At 34.9% G+C, this 16,326-nt stretch overlaps 2 protein-coding genes across 5 annotated transcripts in view; one reads left to right on the top strand and one right to left on the bottom strand.

Annotated features, from left to right (window-relative positions):
* LOC121378927 (MICAL-like protein 1) overlaps positions 1–4,797 on the bottom strand; it is a 62,802-nt gene extending 58,005 nt beyond the window's left edge. For all 3 annotated transcript variants that reach the window (XR_005958781.1, XM_041507314.1, XM_041507317.1), the window contains exon 1: positions 4,434–4,797. The gene's annotated coding sequence lies outside the window, so the exon portion shown is untranslated. The remainder of the gene's footprint in view (positions 1–4,433) is intronic.
* A 1,324-nt stretch (positions 4,798–6,121) lies between these two features.
* The window catches only part of LOC121378928 (WD repeat-containing protein 90-like), a 79,931-nt gene continuing 69,726 nt past the window's right edge, over positions 6,122–16,326 (top strand). For both annotated transcript variants that reach the window (XM_041507318.1, XM_041507319.1), the window contains exons 1-8: positions 6,122–6,234; positions 7,583–7,674; positions 8,510–8,822; positions 9,714–9,884; positions 10,638–10,761; positions 11,351–11,424; positions 12,891–13,000; positions 13,486–13,620. In XM_041507318.1, coding sequence (XP_041363252.1) covers positions 6,225–6,234; positions 7,583–7,674; positions 8,510–8,822; positions 9,714–9,884; positions 10,638–10,761; positions 11,351–11,424; positions 12,891–13,000; positions 13,486–13,620 — 1,029 coding nt within the window. In that variant the 5' untranslated portion in view covers positions 6,122–6,224. The remainder of the gene's footprint in view (positions 6,235–7,582; positions 7,675–8,509; positions 8,823–9,713; positions 9,885–10,637; positions 10,762–11,350; positions 11,425–12,890; positions 13,001–13,485; positions 13,621–16,326) is intronic.

Genomic DNA, 16,326 nt, shown 5'->3' with positions numbered 1-16,326 from the left:
CTTTTCCTGGCCATACTCCGTCCACAACAAGACATGTGTCTTTGATTGTACGCGGAGGTTAGCAGTAAAAATATCAAAAACAAATAATAACCCATACACTCTATAGTATTCATTTAGTAAGAATATTAAACACAAATAATAACCCATACATGTACACTTTATAGTATTCATACAGTAAGAATATTAAACACAAATAATAACCCATACACGTACACTTTATGGTATTCATACAGTAGGAATATTAAACACAAATAATAACCCATACACGTATTCACACAATTAATAACCCATACACTCTATAGTATTCATACAGTAAGAATATTAAACACAAATAATAACCCATACATGTACACTTTATAGTATTCATACAGTAAGAATATTAAACACAAATAATAACCCATACACTCTATAGTATTCATACAGTAAGAATATTAAACACAAATAATAACCCATACACTCTATAGTATTCATGCAGTAGTAACCCATACACTCTATAGTATTCATACAGTAAGAATATTAAACACAAATAATAACCCATACATGTACACTTTATAGTATTCATACAGTAAGAATATTAAACACAAAAATAAATAACCCATACACGTACACATACACGTACACTTTATGGTTCATACAGTAAGAATATTAAACACAAATAATAACCCATACACGTACACTTTATGGTATTCATACAGTAAGAATATTAAACACAAATAATAACCCATACACGTACACTTTATGGTATTCATACAGTAAGAATATTAAACACAAATAATAACCCATACACGTACACTTTATGGTATTCATACAGTAAGAATATTAAACACAAATAATAACCCATACACTCTATAGTATTCATACAGTAAGAATATTAAACACAAATAATAACCCATACACTCTATAGTATTCATACAGTAAGAATATTAAACACAAATAATAACCCATACACGTACACTTTATGGTATTCATACAGTAAGAATATTAAACACAAATAATAACCCATACACGTACACTTTATGGTATTCATACAGTAAGAATATTAAACACAAATAATAACCCATACACTCTATAGTATTCATACAGTAAGAATATTAAACACAAATAATAACCCATACACTCTATAGTATTCATACAGTAAGAATATTAAACACAAATAATAACCCATACACGTACACTTTATGGTATTCATACAGTAAGAATATTAAACACAAATAATAACCCATACACTCTATAGTATTCATACAGTAAGAATATTAAACACAAATAATAACCCGTACACTCTATAGTATTCATACAGTAAGAATATTAAACACAAATAATAACCCGTACACTCTATAGTATTCATACAGTAAGAATATTAAACACAAATAATAACCCGTACACTCTATAGTATTCATACAGTAAGAATATTAAACACAAATAATAACCCGTACACTCTATAGTATTCATGCACAGGGCTTCTAGAATTGTTATAAAATCCACTAGCCATGGGATCAGTGATTTTTAAAATTTACTAGCCACAATTAGAAATTCACTAGCCCTACTTTACTTTAAGTTAATATAATTTTACAAAATAATAGTAGTAATCAGATAGGGGAGGAATGGGTAAGTTGAGCCAATGTTTACTCTAACAACTCCTGTGCTTGATTTAAGATATGCTAGGTGATGGTTTATAGTCTAATGTTTGCAGCATATACATGTAGTTGTGCACATATTCTAGTCAAGTTATCATAAGTCAGTCGTGTCCCTGCATAATAGTGGGTTATCAAACATTTTATAAAAAATGGCTCAAATAACCCACCTTCTGGGGTAAGATGTGCCAGGTCAAGGGGCAAGTTGATCAATATACTGTACTTTACTTGAAGATTGTTTTATTCGAATGCAAACAAATTCAAACATAATAAAGATCGTAATTTAAAACTCCAAACATATTAAGCATATAGGAATGTCTAATAAACATATTGTAAGACTGAAAACATTCATTTTGAATATGTCTCTCTATAATAGCCTACTACGAGAGATTTCTCGACAACATATCTCACAAATAATAATATACTTTCAAGACTATATAACATACCATCAATCACATTAAATCATAGAATAAAGTCAATAAGAACGTATTAACATTTGAGAACTAATTCAAATCCTGTCTCAAACACGAATTACTTAAAAGTTCTATCTTGACACATGTTATTCAATTTCTCTACAAGTCCCACTTGGTAAGATCACACATGAAGATGGTTTTATTCGAACGCAAACTAATTCAAACATAATAAACATCGTAATTTTAAAATCCAAACATATTAAGCATATAGGAATGTCTGATAAACATAATGAAGGACTGAAAACATTCATTTTGAATATGGAAAAAACATATTGGAAAAAAAGACAATAGGGATAAATTGATCATGTTTAGAAAACACAATGGGGTAAGTTGTTCCATGGATCAACATACCCCAATCAGACTGGCACAAATTGCCCCATATTGGCTATTTTAATATCTTAATCCATGCTGTTAAGGGGCCGTCCAAAATTTTCAACATTTTCACGAGCGTACAAACCGTACGCGGGGGGGGGGAGGGAAGGGGGTTAAGGGGCCAGCGTACACTTTTTTTTTAAACGAAAAATGTCGGTCAACATTTTTCATTTGGGGATGTACACTTTTAGGAGGGGGGAAGAGGGTGGTCAAAAGTGTACTCTTTGTACACTTGTGAAAATGTTGAAAATTATGGACGGCCCCTAAAATGGTTGCACAAACGTAACCCAAACTGTTCATGGAAATACACAGTAAAACAATGTTTTAATCACAAGTCAGGGAACATGCAAAATATTTATGATTCTTCTGATATAAATCAATATATCTTGAGTGATGAATCTAACTTTCTCCTGTGTTAAAATGTCTTTTTCAAGGCAAAATGTACAAAGTGTGCCTGAGACCTGACCATTACATCTTGGAGGCACAGGGTCATAGACCTCTCCAAATATGGTGCCAAATGTCACATGTCTCTATTCAGAAACCAATGGGAAGGGTGGATCAACTAACCCAGTGGCTCAACTAACCCATCCCTTCCCATGTCACCTAAAGAGTGAGATAGAGCTTTAAAACACTTAACAGTGGGGGATGGGGTGGGGCAGGATATTCATATTTACAAAATAAACTTAACTGAAATATCTGACAATTTGTTATCGGGCACGGTGATGGTAGTTATTTACTAGACCAACATTGAATATCACTAGCCATGGGAGTGGGGCTACCATAATCTAGAAGCCCTGGCTATTGGAAGTCAAACATTTGGTAATTTTGACATATAGTCTTAGAGAGGGAACCAATTACATTTTTCCATTAGTAGAAAGGGATCTTTAATATGCACCATCTCACAGACAGGATAGCACATATCACACACAGCCTTTGATATACCAGTCGTGATGCACTGGTTGGGCCACCGACTGCAGTATTATTGTTAAACAATACATTGCTGTTGTGTTCATAACAGATTAATAGAACATTACCAGAAAGTTATTGCCAAAAATATACACAGCTGCTCTCTGGTCAGACCCAAGTTCCAAAACTGATGCAGTGACACATTTTAAAGTAGGGGTTTTTGGGTGTTTTTTTTTACAAAGCATTGATCAGACAGAAAAGGTAGGTATATTTTGTGGGTTTTTTTTTTATCATTTTATGTCATCCTCCTTGGACATTATTGTTTCATATAGTAACCACTAATAGACACACTACAGGAAGAAACACGATGGCACACCCTTTCAATAATGTTCCGGTTAAATGAGTAGACCTGTACTAACAGGTTTATTCCTGTAGTGTGTGTATTAGTGGTTAATATGTAAAATATTTGTTATCAACAAACTCGAAAATGATCAATGTAATGGTATTTAATGTCAAACATAGAAATATTGTTGTATTAGAACGGGAATCATTGTCTACCCAGTGATAGACAGCAATTTTGTGTTTTCACTAGTCTTTGCTTGAGAAAGTGATCATAACTGTCCAAATGTTCGTCTATCTTTCAAACAGCAGAGTTTTCGGGCTAGGACCCTTCCAGGTGGACCCTCATACATGTGGAAAGAGTATAGGGTGTTGGTAAGACAACTGTTTAAAAATTATAATTTAACAATAAAATCTTCCCTTTAAAATATTTCGTTTTTATTTGGGGTTTTGTTTTTATTGCTTTTACATCTAAAAAATCTAAAACTTCACTTAAAAATCCAATGTTTCCTAATTTTCACCTGGCACACCTGTCACTGTTGACAATGCCAATAATGTTATGATGATGATGATGCCGGTAGGCCTACAACTTTAAGTTAACCACTAAACAAGATTGACAGCATTTTATTAGTGGTAGCAGTAGGAATAAATCATAAAAAGTTAAACGAAATAACTTCATAAAGGCCATAAGCAATGCCAATTTAATACTTACATATTTCCAACATTGTGTTACAAACGTATGGTAAATCGGAAAATATGACTTGTTCAGTTGTTGATCTTCCCTCGCATTTAAAGAATGCTAGTTAATCTGTCCCATATCCAACATGCTTCTCATCAATCTGTCCCAATCTTTAAAACAAGCTGCTCTTCACGTCTTCGCCTTTTGAATCAACATTTTAGTTAGTTTACCTCAGTGTTAAGTAAAATAACAGCAATCATATTTTTGTCTAACCCAATAGTTAAATATATACAGGGAATAGCTGGTTACTGTCTTAAAATATCGGCTTTATCCTGCAAAGGATGGCGAATGCAGCGAGGCTCTGCCCAGCTGCATTCACCATTCGACCTGAGCAGGATTAAGCCAATATCTTAAGACAGTAACAATTTTTTCTAAATCCTGAAATCCTACAGGAACAGCAGATAATCATTATTAATTCCATTTTTGTGTACGCAAATCGAGTAGATAAATTTAAGATCGTCAAACTTGCAATGGTTTTGTCATATGACGTCACACAAGATACATGACGTCGTTCTCTGTAAGACGCTAGATTTCTACATTCTGTCACATTCAAAAAGCGTTTCTAAACTGTAATTCATAATAAATATACAAGTTTTATATTGTTATCCCTAAACTAAAAGTTATAAATTTGTATTTTCTGTACTTAAATGATTTAAAAAGTATGTTTGTTGAAAATCTAGTCTAAAATACTCAAGTCGAGTCAATCTTATGTCACGTGACCTATATTTTTGGTCAGTGGTCGAAAATATAGAGATTTATTTAGTCATCATAGCTTGCCAATGTATACAGTGATTGCGGGGTAAATATATATACAGTCAAACCTGCCTTTGCGGCCACCTCCATATGGCGGCCACCTGTCCATGGCGGCCACCCTGAGGTCCCCCCAATGAATTTTACTATATATTTTACCTGTATATCGTAAAAAAAACACCGTAAGAAAGTGTGTCAAACATGCGAGTTGAAAATACGTGCAAACAAAGCAAGATACGTGACTTCTTTAGCAAGTGAACATTAAAGGATAATCAGTGACTTTAATGCGCAGAACAGTGCTCCATTATTCTGTTGTTTGTTAAATATTCTCTTTTTCACTTAATAAAATTTCATATAGATGATAATTTTTTGTTTTGTTTTTAATTACGTTTTTGCACATGTATATGGCTCCTTAATAGTTCTATTGCAACATACGTGTAATTGTTTTTAAAAATTCGGACTTATATATGACCTGCATACGGCGGCCACCTCTCTATGGAGGCCACTTTTGTCATGTCCCACGAGTGGCCGCCATAGACAGGTTCGACTGTATAATGTTCTTTTGTAAGCGGACTTCAGTTTATGTTTCGTAAAACTAAAAAAATAACATCATAGACACAGTGACAGTAATGATTATTTGTGTATTTGTATTTCATAGTTGTATATTTGTTTAAAGTATAAAAATGGAAATAAAACATAAAATGTTTTAACTGACAAAACCACTTGGTGAGCGAACTAATTTAGTTGTGGCGAGTTTAATATGGGCCAATTTTGCTCATTACAGTTGACTGGTAACATTTGTATATCAAAGAATTTCAGTCTAGTAACATTGCTTGTACAACTGTCGATCTCTATTTGTTGCGCTATTCTTACATTTTGCAACACTCGACGTAGGATCAGTCAATCAGAAAAGCAGTATGGCGGCAAACCCAAAACATTGCAGTTGTCAATGATCGCCTGACACTTAACTGTGCACTACTTGAAGAAAACAAACAAACAAAAACAAGTCGAACTATGTCTCAGTGTAGGTGTTGTGGTATTATGCATTTTGTTAGTACAAATACCATATATATTGTGACAATTTAATTTAATCGAGAACATTGGACTGGTTTTCGACTGGTTTGGACATGTCACTTTGCCACTGTTAATGCAAAAGCTAACATTACATTTTTACTATTGTCCAATTATTTTGTTTAACATCATATTAATTACAAACTAGCAGGTCCTTCTACAGGGTTTCCATATATAGTAAAAAAATCCTGAAAGGTGCTTTAAAATGTGTTACACCCTAGAAAGTTAGAACTGGGAAAAAATCAGTTATCAGTTACACTGTTATGCCACTAAGCCTTAAGGCCTAGATTAAAAAAAAAGTTTTTTTTTTTATTTATTGAAAATTCATACATTTTGCATTTGACTACTGGTTAAAAACAAAAACAACACCTATTATTTTTAGAAAAACGTATCATCAAGTACCAAACTGTTTGGCCAACGACAATACGATACTTACAGAAAGAATATTCTACATAAATTTGTTGGTTAGGGTACATGAAATGAAATAATTCCAATTATTTAATGTAAAAAAATCTACAACAAACTAATTCATTCTAGTTTTAAAAAAACGAACACCATCTATTACACATGGAAGTGTGTTAGATTCTAACTGTTAGGCACATGCTCTTGGAAAAAATAACTTTTTCGTGCAGGCATAGTAAGCCACTATATGAAAAAAAAGAGTTTCAAACACTTTGAATATATTAACTGAAAGGAAAAAAATCCCACAATATGAGGTGGGTAGGGGGATAAAAATCATACAGATTAAATCATTTGGCCTTGTTGATCTGACGTGTGAGGTCATGTGACACCCATCAAATGTAAATTCATCTTCCTCCATTTTAACTAATTTTCTGTGAGTCAAGTGGAGGCAATATTAGTAATTTTAATGAATGAACTTGGTAAAATTAAGGGTTATTAAAGTTTTGTCTTTAGATACTTGTCTGAAATTTATTGCTGATGGAAATGTTCCCGAAGTGTGAAAAAACTCGCAAAAGAACGACATAGTTAGCCCCTAATTATCATTTTAAAATTGACAAAACATTGGTAATAATTTTGGCAAGACTTCCAATCATTCCAGCATTCAATATATTCAGGTTTAGGTTGGAGTGTTCAGAACTTTTTTCATCTGTCTGTATTTCAAACAATAGTTTGTATTGAAAATAAAACCCCAAAACAATCAATTTGACATAATATAGACTAAATATTTATTATATTAACTTTCCTCACATATTTAACACCGATTTTTTTTTTTTTAACACCATTACTAGGTGCTCATTAATGCTCTCTATTACTACTGTCTCTTAATTTTATATTTTCAGTGTGGCAACACCCATATGTCAATGTTTTTAAGCACTTCAACGTTTCAACATGGAAAAAGTCGACGAAGGAAGGCGAAGTTGCTGCTGTTATGGTATGTCATTAGTGTTCTTATTTTTTTTACACAACCATAGCAATGTCACAGGTCTCACTCTTACCATTGCCAAATTAACCAAATGCTAATTTTTATACAAAGTGATAATAAAATTAAAAAATTTGCCATTTTCTATAATGTTCATACAAATACCCTACCTATCTACAAATGGGCTAAAACCAATTTCTTTCCAGTGTGACCTCTGAGAAATAATGACACTATCTAGAACAAGAGTCAAAATAGTTGTGTTGGACACCAAATAACTGCAGCTTAACAAGTGCTACGGTGGCATTAAGCAAGCATTCCTTTTCTTTCCCATAATCAGCTGTTTTTAATCCATGCAAGGATATTAAACATTTATTAATTGATTCCTAGAATGTACATAATTATGTAGGAGCTACAACATATGTTATTTCAGGGCTTCTAGATTATGATAGCTCCACTCCCATGGCTAGCCGATGTTGGGCTAGTAAATAACTACTATTACCATGCCCAATGTCTAGTGAAAAACAAAGAAGTCAAATGTTACAGTTAAGTCGATTTTGTAAATATGAATATCCTACTCCCACCCCAACCCACCAATGTTAGTGTTTTAAAGCTCTAACCCACCCTTTAGGTGACATATCTGATTATTACTATTACTTAGTACAATTGTATTAATTTAAAGTAAAGTAGGGCTGTTGAATTTTTAATTGTGGCTAGTAAATGTTTAAAATCTCTGATCCCATAGCTAGTTGATTTTATAAAAATTCTAAAAGCCCTGGTTATTTATTTATTCTTTCTTTCCATTATGAAATCATTAAAATAATGTACCAGAAATTAAACATATTTGCAGGACAAGTCAGTAAAGGGGACAGTCTATCGTATAAGTGGAGCCATTCCAGCGGGCAACTTTATTCAGCTGCCGAAGACCGGTTCTCAGTGCCTTGGATTGACGGGACGTTACCTGTATCTTCTGTTCAGACCCGTCCCGGCTAAGTATTTCGTGGCCCACATTGATGTGGCCACCCAAGACAACTTGATTGTACGAGTGTCATTCTCGAACCTGTTCAAAGAGTTCAAGTCTACGTCCACGTGGCTCCAGTTTCCGTTTGTCTGTAATGTCTCGGGCGGATCAGTTCATGCTTATGCAGCAGTTGGAAGCAGAGGTAATTCCGCAGTATTTAATATTTTAGTATCTCCTTGATTCAGGGATGTTGTTGTTTTTTTTCATCAGATTGTTGTTTTACATTAAATAATTTTTCCAAGATTTGATTTAGCTTTTTTAAAGATCATTTCTACTTTTATTTTATAGTATAGGGAAATGTTTTTGCAGGGAAAATTCACACAGAAATGTCAAACTTATTTTCACTCAAAGTAATACACTTCAGCATAGAAAGACTAGTCAATAGCAGTTACATCTGTTGACTCAAGTATTGTGTCATCATTGTCTGATAGAGCCAAGAACATGACACTGTATGTCAATATATTAACTTGTTTTTTGTTTCAGACCACACTGGACTGGCCCCCCTGTCTGCGAGATGGACTGTTCTGTGTTTGGTAGAGAAAGACCCAGGAACCTAACACCATATGTCAATATATTAACTTGTTTTGTTTCAGACCACACTGGACCGGCCCCCCTGTCTGCGAGATGGACTGTTCTGTGTTTGGTAGAGAAAGACCCAGGAACCTAACACCATATGTCAATATATTAACTTGTTTTGTTTCAGACCACACTGGACCAGCCCCCCTGTCTGCGAGATGGACTGTTCTGTGTCTGGTAGAGAAAGACCCAGGAACCTAACACGACATGTCAATATATTAACTTGTTTTGTTTCAGACCACACTGGACCAGCCCCCCTGTCTGCGAGATGGACTGTTCTGTGTTTGGTAGAGAAAGACCCAGGAACCTAACACCATATGTCAATATATTAACTTGTTTTCTTTCAGACCACACTGGACCGGCCCCCCTGTCTGCGAGATGGACTGTTCTGTGTCTGGTAGAGAAAGACCCAGGAACCTAACACGACATGTCAATATATTAACTTGTTTTGTTTCAGACCACACTGGACCGGCCCCCCTGTCTGCGAGATGGACTGTGCTGTGTCTGGACCTGCAGTACATCCTGTCCATGTACCTGAACAGAAAGTACTCTTACGTGAAGAGTGTCCGACTGTGTGCCAACATGTTGGTGAAGAACGTCATGACCAGCGATGTGCTCTATGATCCAGGTAATGTTTGCTTATATTTGTACCTCGGGGCACCTGCTCTGTTCAAATCAGTAGTATTTCAAAGGGGTCAGTGTTCTCCTACGTTTTTCAAACCATTTGGGCTCAAAGACTGACCAGGAGGGCACGCAAGTTCTGCGGATGTGTAATCCACAGTAAAAAGAATAGGGTTGTGCAGCCCCTGCAGTTGTCCATAGAAATCGATAGTGCTGTGGAGTTTTTAATTCTCCATAGCACTTGTTTTTGCTGTGGTCTATATTCAGGGTTTTTTTCCAATACATATTTTTTTAAATGTAGAGAGTCAGAATTACCAAATGTTTGACATTCAGTAGCTGATGATTAATGTATCAATGTGCTCTAGTGGTGTTGTTAAACAAAACAAACTTTCTTAATTGTAGAAGTTGGTTGTTGGGATGATTGGGAGACAAATTGGGTATAATGTGTGTGACAAAAGTTTAGATTTGAAAGAAACTACCAGATTTTGTGAGCATGGCAGGATCATAATGGGTGTGGAGCATGTGTTTTTGAAAATCACGAGGATGGTGCTTTGTCCTACCAGCATGATCTCTCTAAAAGTTTGTATACAAAGTAGAAGATCCCATGCTCGTGGCAAAAACAGGACTACTGTAAATCAGGAAATATTGGCAAGTTTAAAATTTGAGCATGACACTAAATTTAAAGATACATACAACAGATTCAGAATTTTTTTATGTGATTGTGTTGTTGTCTCTGTACTATAGCCAAGATGTCTTATAGGAATAACGTTTGAAGAGTCGAAGAAAAGAGGACTTACCTCACAGGGAATCATGCCCATGCCTAGAGAAATGGCCTATCCACTCTTCAAGGGAGACAACTGGCACGATCACTATGATCTGATCAGGTACCAATACTGAATATTTACTTCAGGCAGTATTTTGAAATATGTGTATGAAATCCAGATTTATATTTTGTTTTGTGAAGAGTATTAAAATGTAATATGTGAGTAAATTAAATATATTTCTTCTGAATTGGTTTAAAACTCTTATTGGCATACAAAATAAGCAATCTTGGGATTGTTTTATTTTTTAATTAACAAGAGAGCCATGTAAGATATCATGGAACTAAACTTTCTCTTAAAGTTAAACCAAATTCTATGTGCCCTTTGAAAAATATTGTATATTAATTTTTTTTTTAAAACTACTTTTGTATATTTCACATACTGTAAACTGGAAAAAATCGCATGCATAGTAATTTTGCGTCGTTCGAGCCCAACTTCAAGTCGTGAAATTTATTTGCACGCATTATTTTGCACACAATTATTTTTTTACCAATGCCATTTGCGAAATTTAAACGTGAACATGCACTAAGGTTCTTATTAGTGGAAAAAACACACGTCACAATATTAATCCGGTTTACAGTACTTGTAACTAAGTTTGATTTCACTGAGCAGCAATTCAATAATTTTTTAATGCTTATTTCACATTTAATAGATTTCCAACAGACAATAACAACAAGATGAAACCCTTTGACTCCATCCAGATGACTGACACCCAGGATTTGTCAAGTAATTCTTACGTTTAGTTCTTGTGCTTAGTTCTACTTGAAAATAATAAGAATGCATGTTGTAACTTTTTCTTAGAACACACATGTTTGACAAATATTTTTGTAAGATCAAATGCAGAATATCAATTTTTTAAATTAATTTATAAATTCTCCACATATACAGGGGACAATATTTCGAAATCTGAGGGAACCGGAAGTCGGTTCACGTGGCTTTTACCTAGGTAACCAATTGTTCGGTTACATGAATTATATTTGCGTAACCCAAGGGTTACCTCAAAATTACGTTGAAATTATATTTTAAATACATAGTTTTTAGCTAAAACGTAAAGTTAAAACAAATACAAAAGAAAACATTTTAGGGAAAAAAAATTCTTTAATGCTTGCTAAAGTTAACAATATTATAAAAGAACTGAATATCGGCTCCAGTACTAAAACAAAATACAGGGGCGTAGCCTGAAATTTTCTTAGCATTACGCATACCAAAGGCGTGCCCGAGCTGGGATATTCGGGGGGGGGGGCCTCCCCCTGTGACAAGTTTGAAACAGGACGCCTATAGATGCAATCTGAGCTTTTTCGGAGGCTTTTTTTTTAATCTTTTTTTTTCGAGTCAATTTTAAGAGGATATTTTATAGAACAATTACAGACAGTCTCGACCTATTCCCGGATTTTGTTTTTGCATTACGCACATGCGTACTGTGCGTAATGCCTTTGAAATATATACATAATCATTTGGAGGGAGTCAGTTTTGCGATGGCTATGCTACTTTCACTTTATCGATGGTACTTCTATACTACAGTGACGTTCCAAATGTTTAGTTTTTTTAAAGCTCATTATGCGATGTTAGTATTTTAAAAATTTTGTGACACTTTTGGATTCCTGTTTACGTTAAAATTGTTTTTAACATATGTAAAATTATAGGCAATCCAAAATTATGTCTACATAATATATTCCTTTAGAGATAAAATAGCAGCAGATAATTTAGCCGTCCCCAGCGGTCTGAGCACATTTCTTTAAAACTTTTGGCTTGAACATTTCCTTTAAACTGGTTGCAAATTACAACTGTTGAAATATAACGTTGTTTATTGATTTGCTGCGCATCAAGTATCTAAAATTCAGCCTTTAGAAAACATTTGTTGAAATACTAGTAGTATGTCTGCGTGAATAAACGTCCTGTAATCGTGAAGTTTGCAAGTTTTAATTTCTGAATGTTTACAGGTCATGACGTAACCAGTTTGCGGTTCGCGTAAATTTAAGTTTGCGTAACCAACACGCGAACAGAACGGCGGTTCGCGTGAAATATTGTGCCCTGATATATAGCATATTTATTTGTTTATAATATTAATTTCCAATATTATGAATATAATTGATGAACAGACACACACCTGAGTTACACTTGTCCCTAAAATTAATAGGGTGAATATTTATACAACTTTTGTTATGACAACTAACATTTATTTTATTTTAAAGGTGATTCAAAAGTTTTGAATCCAAAGCGAGTTCCAGTGAGAACTGTTGACGTTAGTAAATGTGTGTCTGAACGCGTGTCGATGATACACAAACTAACCAGTCCTAAAGAGGTGAGTGTGAGAGATTAGTGTTTTAATTACTGTGTAACCAGCTGATCATAATACAACAGTCCTTAGGAGTTAGATGTTCAATAATAATTTAATACAGGACTTTTTGGCTGGAGAGCAGGATGTAGCTCAGTTGTGTGATGTGCAATTTTGTTTTGCTATTCCAACCCAGCGAATGCCCATGACTGGTACAACAAAAGCAATGGAATGTACTGTCAGGGCAATCTCTGGGCAAATAGAATATTTTGTCAAATTATCTCAGAATGCAAAATGCAGAGTTATTTTACCACAAACTATCAATTATTACATGAATTCTTTTGCCAAATTAAAATAAAATTTGCAATTTAATTGTTTTACCCTTATATGTGTTTGTGATACAGAAAGGAAGCATGTGCCTATAACTTCTGACCTGTAGAGTTAATGAGTATCACATTTGTAAAAAATATTGATACCATTATTTCAATTATATATTTGTGGTTGTGATACAGAAAGTGAGAAAGCGTGCACCGATAACGACAGACCTGCCGGAGATAGGTCTCGAGAACCTGTCACTAGCTCGTGACACAGACGTGCATGTCTATGCTCATCCAGAAGATGATGTGCTTGTGCCTAGAGCCCAGGAAGTATGAATCATTTGATTCTTTTTCTCTTTAATTTTTTTAATTCCTTAAATAAAAGGTTTTTTGTTTAACAACACCATTAGAGCGTATTGATTTATTAATCATCGGTTATTGGATGTCAGATATGTTGTAATTTTGACATATGGTCTTAGAGAGAAAACCTGCTACATTTTTTCATTAGTTGCAAGGGATTTTTTGTATCCCACAGACAGGATAGCAGGTACCACAGGCTTTGATATACCAGTTGTGGTGCGTTGGATGGAACAAAATATAGCCCAATGGGCCCAGTGACAGAGATCGATCTTAATTCCTTAAAGACACCTTGTTCCAGCCAGTGCCCCACGACTGGTATATCAAAGGCTGTACTATGTGCTTTGGGATAGTGCATGACTGTAGTATGTGCTATACTGGATGGTGCGTGTAAAAGATCCCTTGCTACTAATGGAAAAATGTAGCAGGTTTCATCCTTTCATTCTTAAGACTATAGGAGGGGGACGTAGCCCAGTGGTAAAGTGTTTGCTTGATGGTGGGTCCATTGGGCTATTTCTCGTTTTAGCCAGTGCAACACGACTAGTATATCAAAGACTGTGGTATGTGCTGTGGGACGTCATGTGAATATCAATGCTGAGCCTTTAATTCGGAAAACTTTATTTGCCGAGAGCAACAGATTGACTGAAATATACAAAATATACTATAAATAGCCTATTATTGATTTATACAAACATAGTATTTGTTAGGAGCCAACATAACTTCTATGACATTACAAACATCCAGTGCACGCATGTCGCAACTATCAAATGAAACAATAATCTACCCTTAGCACGTGTATAATACATATATATATAATAAGTATAATATAAGTAATACAATGCGCCTACCATTTATATACATGTACATTTATATACATATACCATTTAATACATATACCATTTAATACATATACATATACGTGTATAGGCTTATTTCGCCTTAATATAAGACTAAGCAATATTTTATTTAAACATTTTAAACTAAGTTATAAATAGTAATACATACCGTATTTGTCGGCTTACCACATTCTTTTGGAATTAACAAACGTCTTTTGGAAAGACAGAAATTAACGTTGCCTAAAGAATGACATAACAGAATTACCATGACATCATAAACATAAACAAAGACGTGCATGCAAAGTAAACAAACAAATATGTACATTACGTAAATGTAATGTTTGGCCTTAACATACCGGCCCTCTAATTGTGGATAGTCAAGAGACACAATTACACTATTATCACTATTACAAGGCCAAACGATTCACTGTTTGTTTGTTGTTGTTGTTTTTAAGGTTGTTTTTGGGTTGTTGTTTTTTTAACTGCTTACTAGCAATAAACTATCTTAGTCGCTTTCTACCAAGAGACATAATTTTGTAATTGGACGAGTCGGTGTAGACGATTTTGTTTTCAGTTTCACAACTCTGACAATCCCCTTTTTGTCCTTCACGACTTCAAGCACTCTTACAAGTGTCCATGAATTTCTAGGGGTTGTATCTATAATCAGTACAATGTCACCCACAGCCAAATTCCTCTTGGGGTACATCCATTTTTGTCTCTTTTGCAGCAGAGATAAGTATTCCCGTATCCACCTTTTCCGGAATATGTCTGCCAAATATTGTACATGTCGCCATCTCCTTTTTGCATAGTTGTCACTGTTATGAAATAAGCCAGGTGGAATATGTTCTCCTGCTCTAAGCAATAACAAGTGATTTGGTGTCAATACATCTAGATCATTAGGACTGTTGGGGCCCTTCTGTGATAGGGCGACCATTGATCACAGCTTCAACTTCACAAAACAGGGTTTGCAGAGACTCGTCATCAAGGTAATACGTTTTGTTCTCGGAGTAGCGAATAGAGTATTTTTCTGACAACACGAATAAGCCGTTCCCAAACACCTCCAAAATGGGATGCTGTGGGAGGATTGAAACTCCATGAGATGGATCTTTGTTGCAAGGCCCTATTTATTTTTTGCATATTCCATTTTTTAATTTCTTTACATATTTCGCATTCTGCTCCCACTAAATTGGTCCCGTTGTCAGACTGAATTGATTTAACTATACCACGTCTAGCCACAAATCTTCTGATTGCATTGATGCACGAGTCTGTATCAAGAGAATGAGCAACCTCTAGATGTACTGCTCGAATAGCCAAACACGTGAACAACACACCATATCTCTTTACTGTACTTCTTCCTCGCTTTACCTCAAATAGTCCAAAGAAATCCATCCCAACTCTGGAAAATGGGGGTTCATCGGCATTTAAATGGTCTACAGGAAGGCTGGCCATTTGTTGCTCTGCAGCGGGGCCTGATATCTTCGACAAGTAACACACTTTGAAATTATACGCTTTATAGCAGTTGATGCACCGAGCACCCAATACTGCTGACGTAGACTAGCAAGCATGAAGTTTTTTCCCATATGACCAACTGACTGGTGCACATCCCGTAATACGAGTTCTGTAATAACAGAGTCCTTGGGTAGTACAATTGGATGTTTTGCATCGAAAGGTAAGTTAGCTCTAAGAAGTCGTCCTCCAACATGGATCAAACCATCGCTAATGAAAGGATCCAGCTACCTTAATGGAGAATATCTTTTCAAAATATGCGAAGCATCCTTTTGTATTTCCAGGATCTTGATCTCTTCCTTGAAATGCTGTCGCTGCACGTAGAGTATCAAAGCCC

This window comes from Gigantopelta aegis, chromosome 8 (genome assembly GCF_016097555.1).
Source record: "Gigantopelta aegis isolate Gae_Host chromosome 8, Gae_host_genome, whole genome shotgun sequence".
NCBI classification, from domain to species: domain Eukaryota; kingdom Metazoa; phylum Mollusca; class Gastropoda; order Neomphalida; family Peltospiridae; genus Gigantopelta; species Gigantopelta aegis.
The sequence above is the reverse complement of the archived record's forward strand: the minus strand, read 5'-3'. Positions and strand labels throughout refer to the sequence as shown.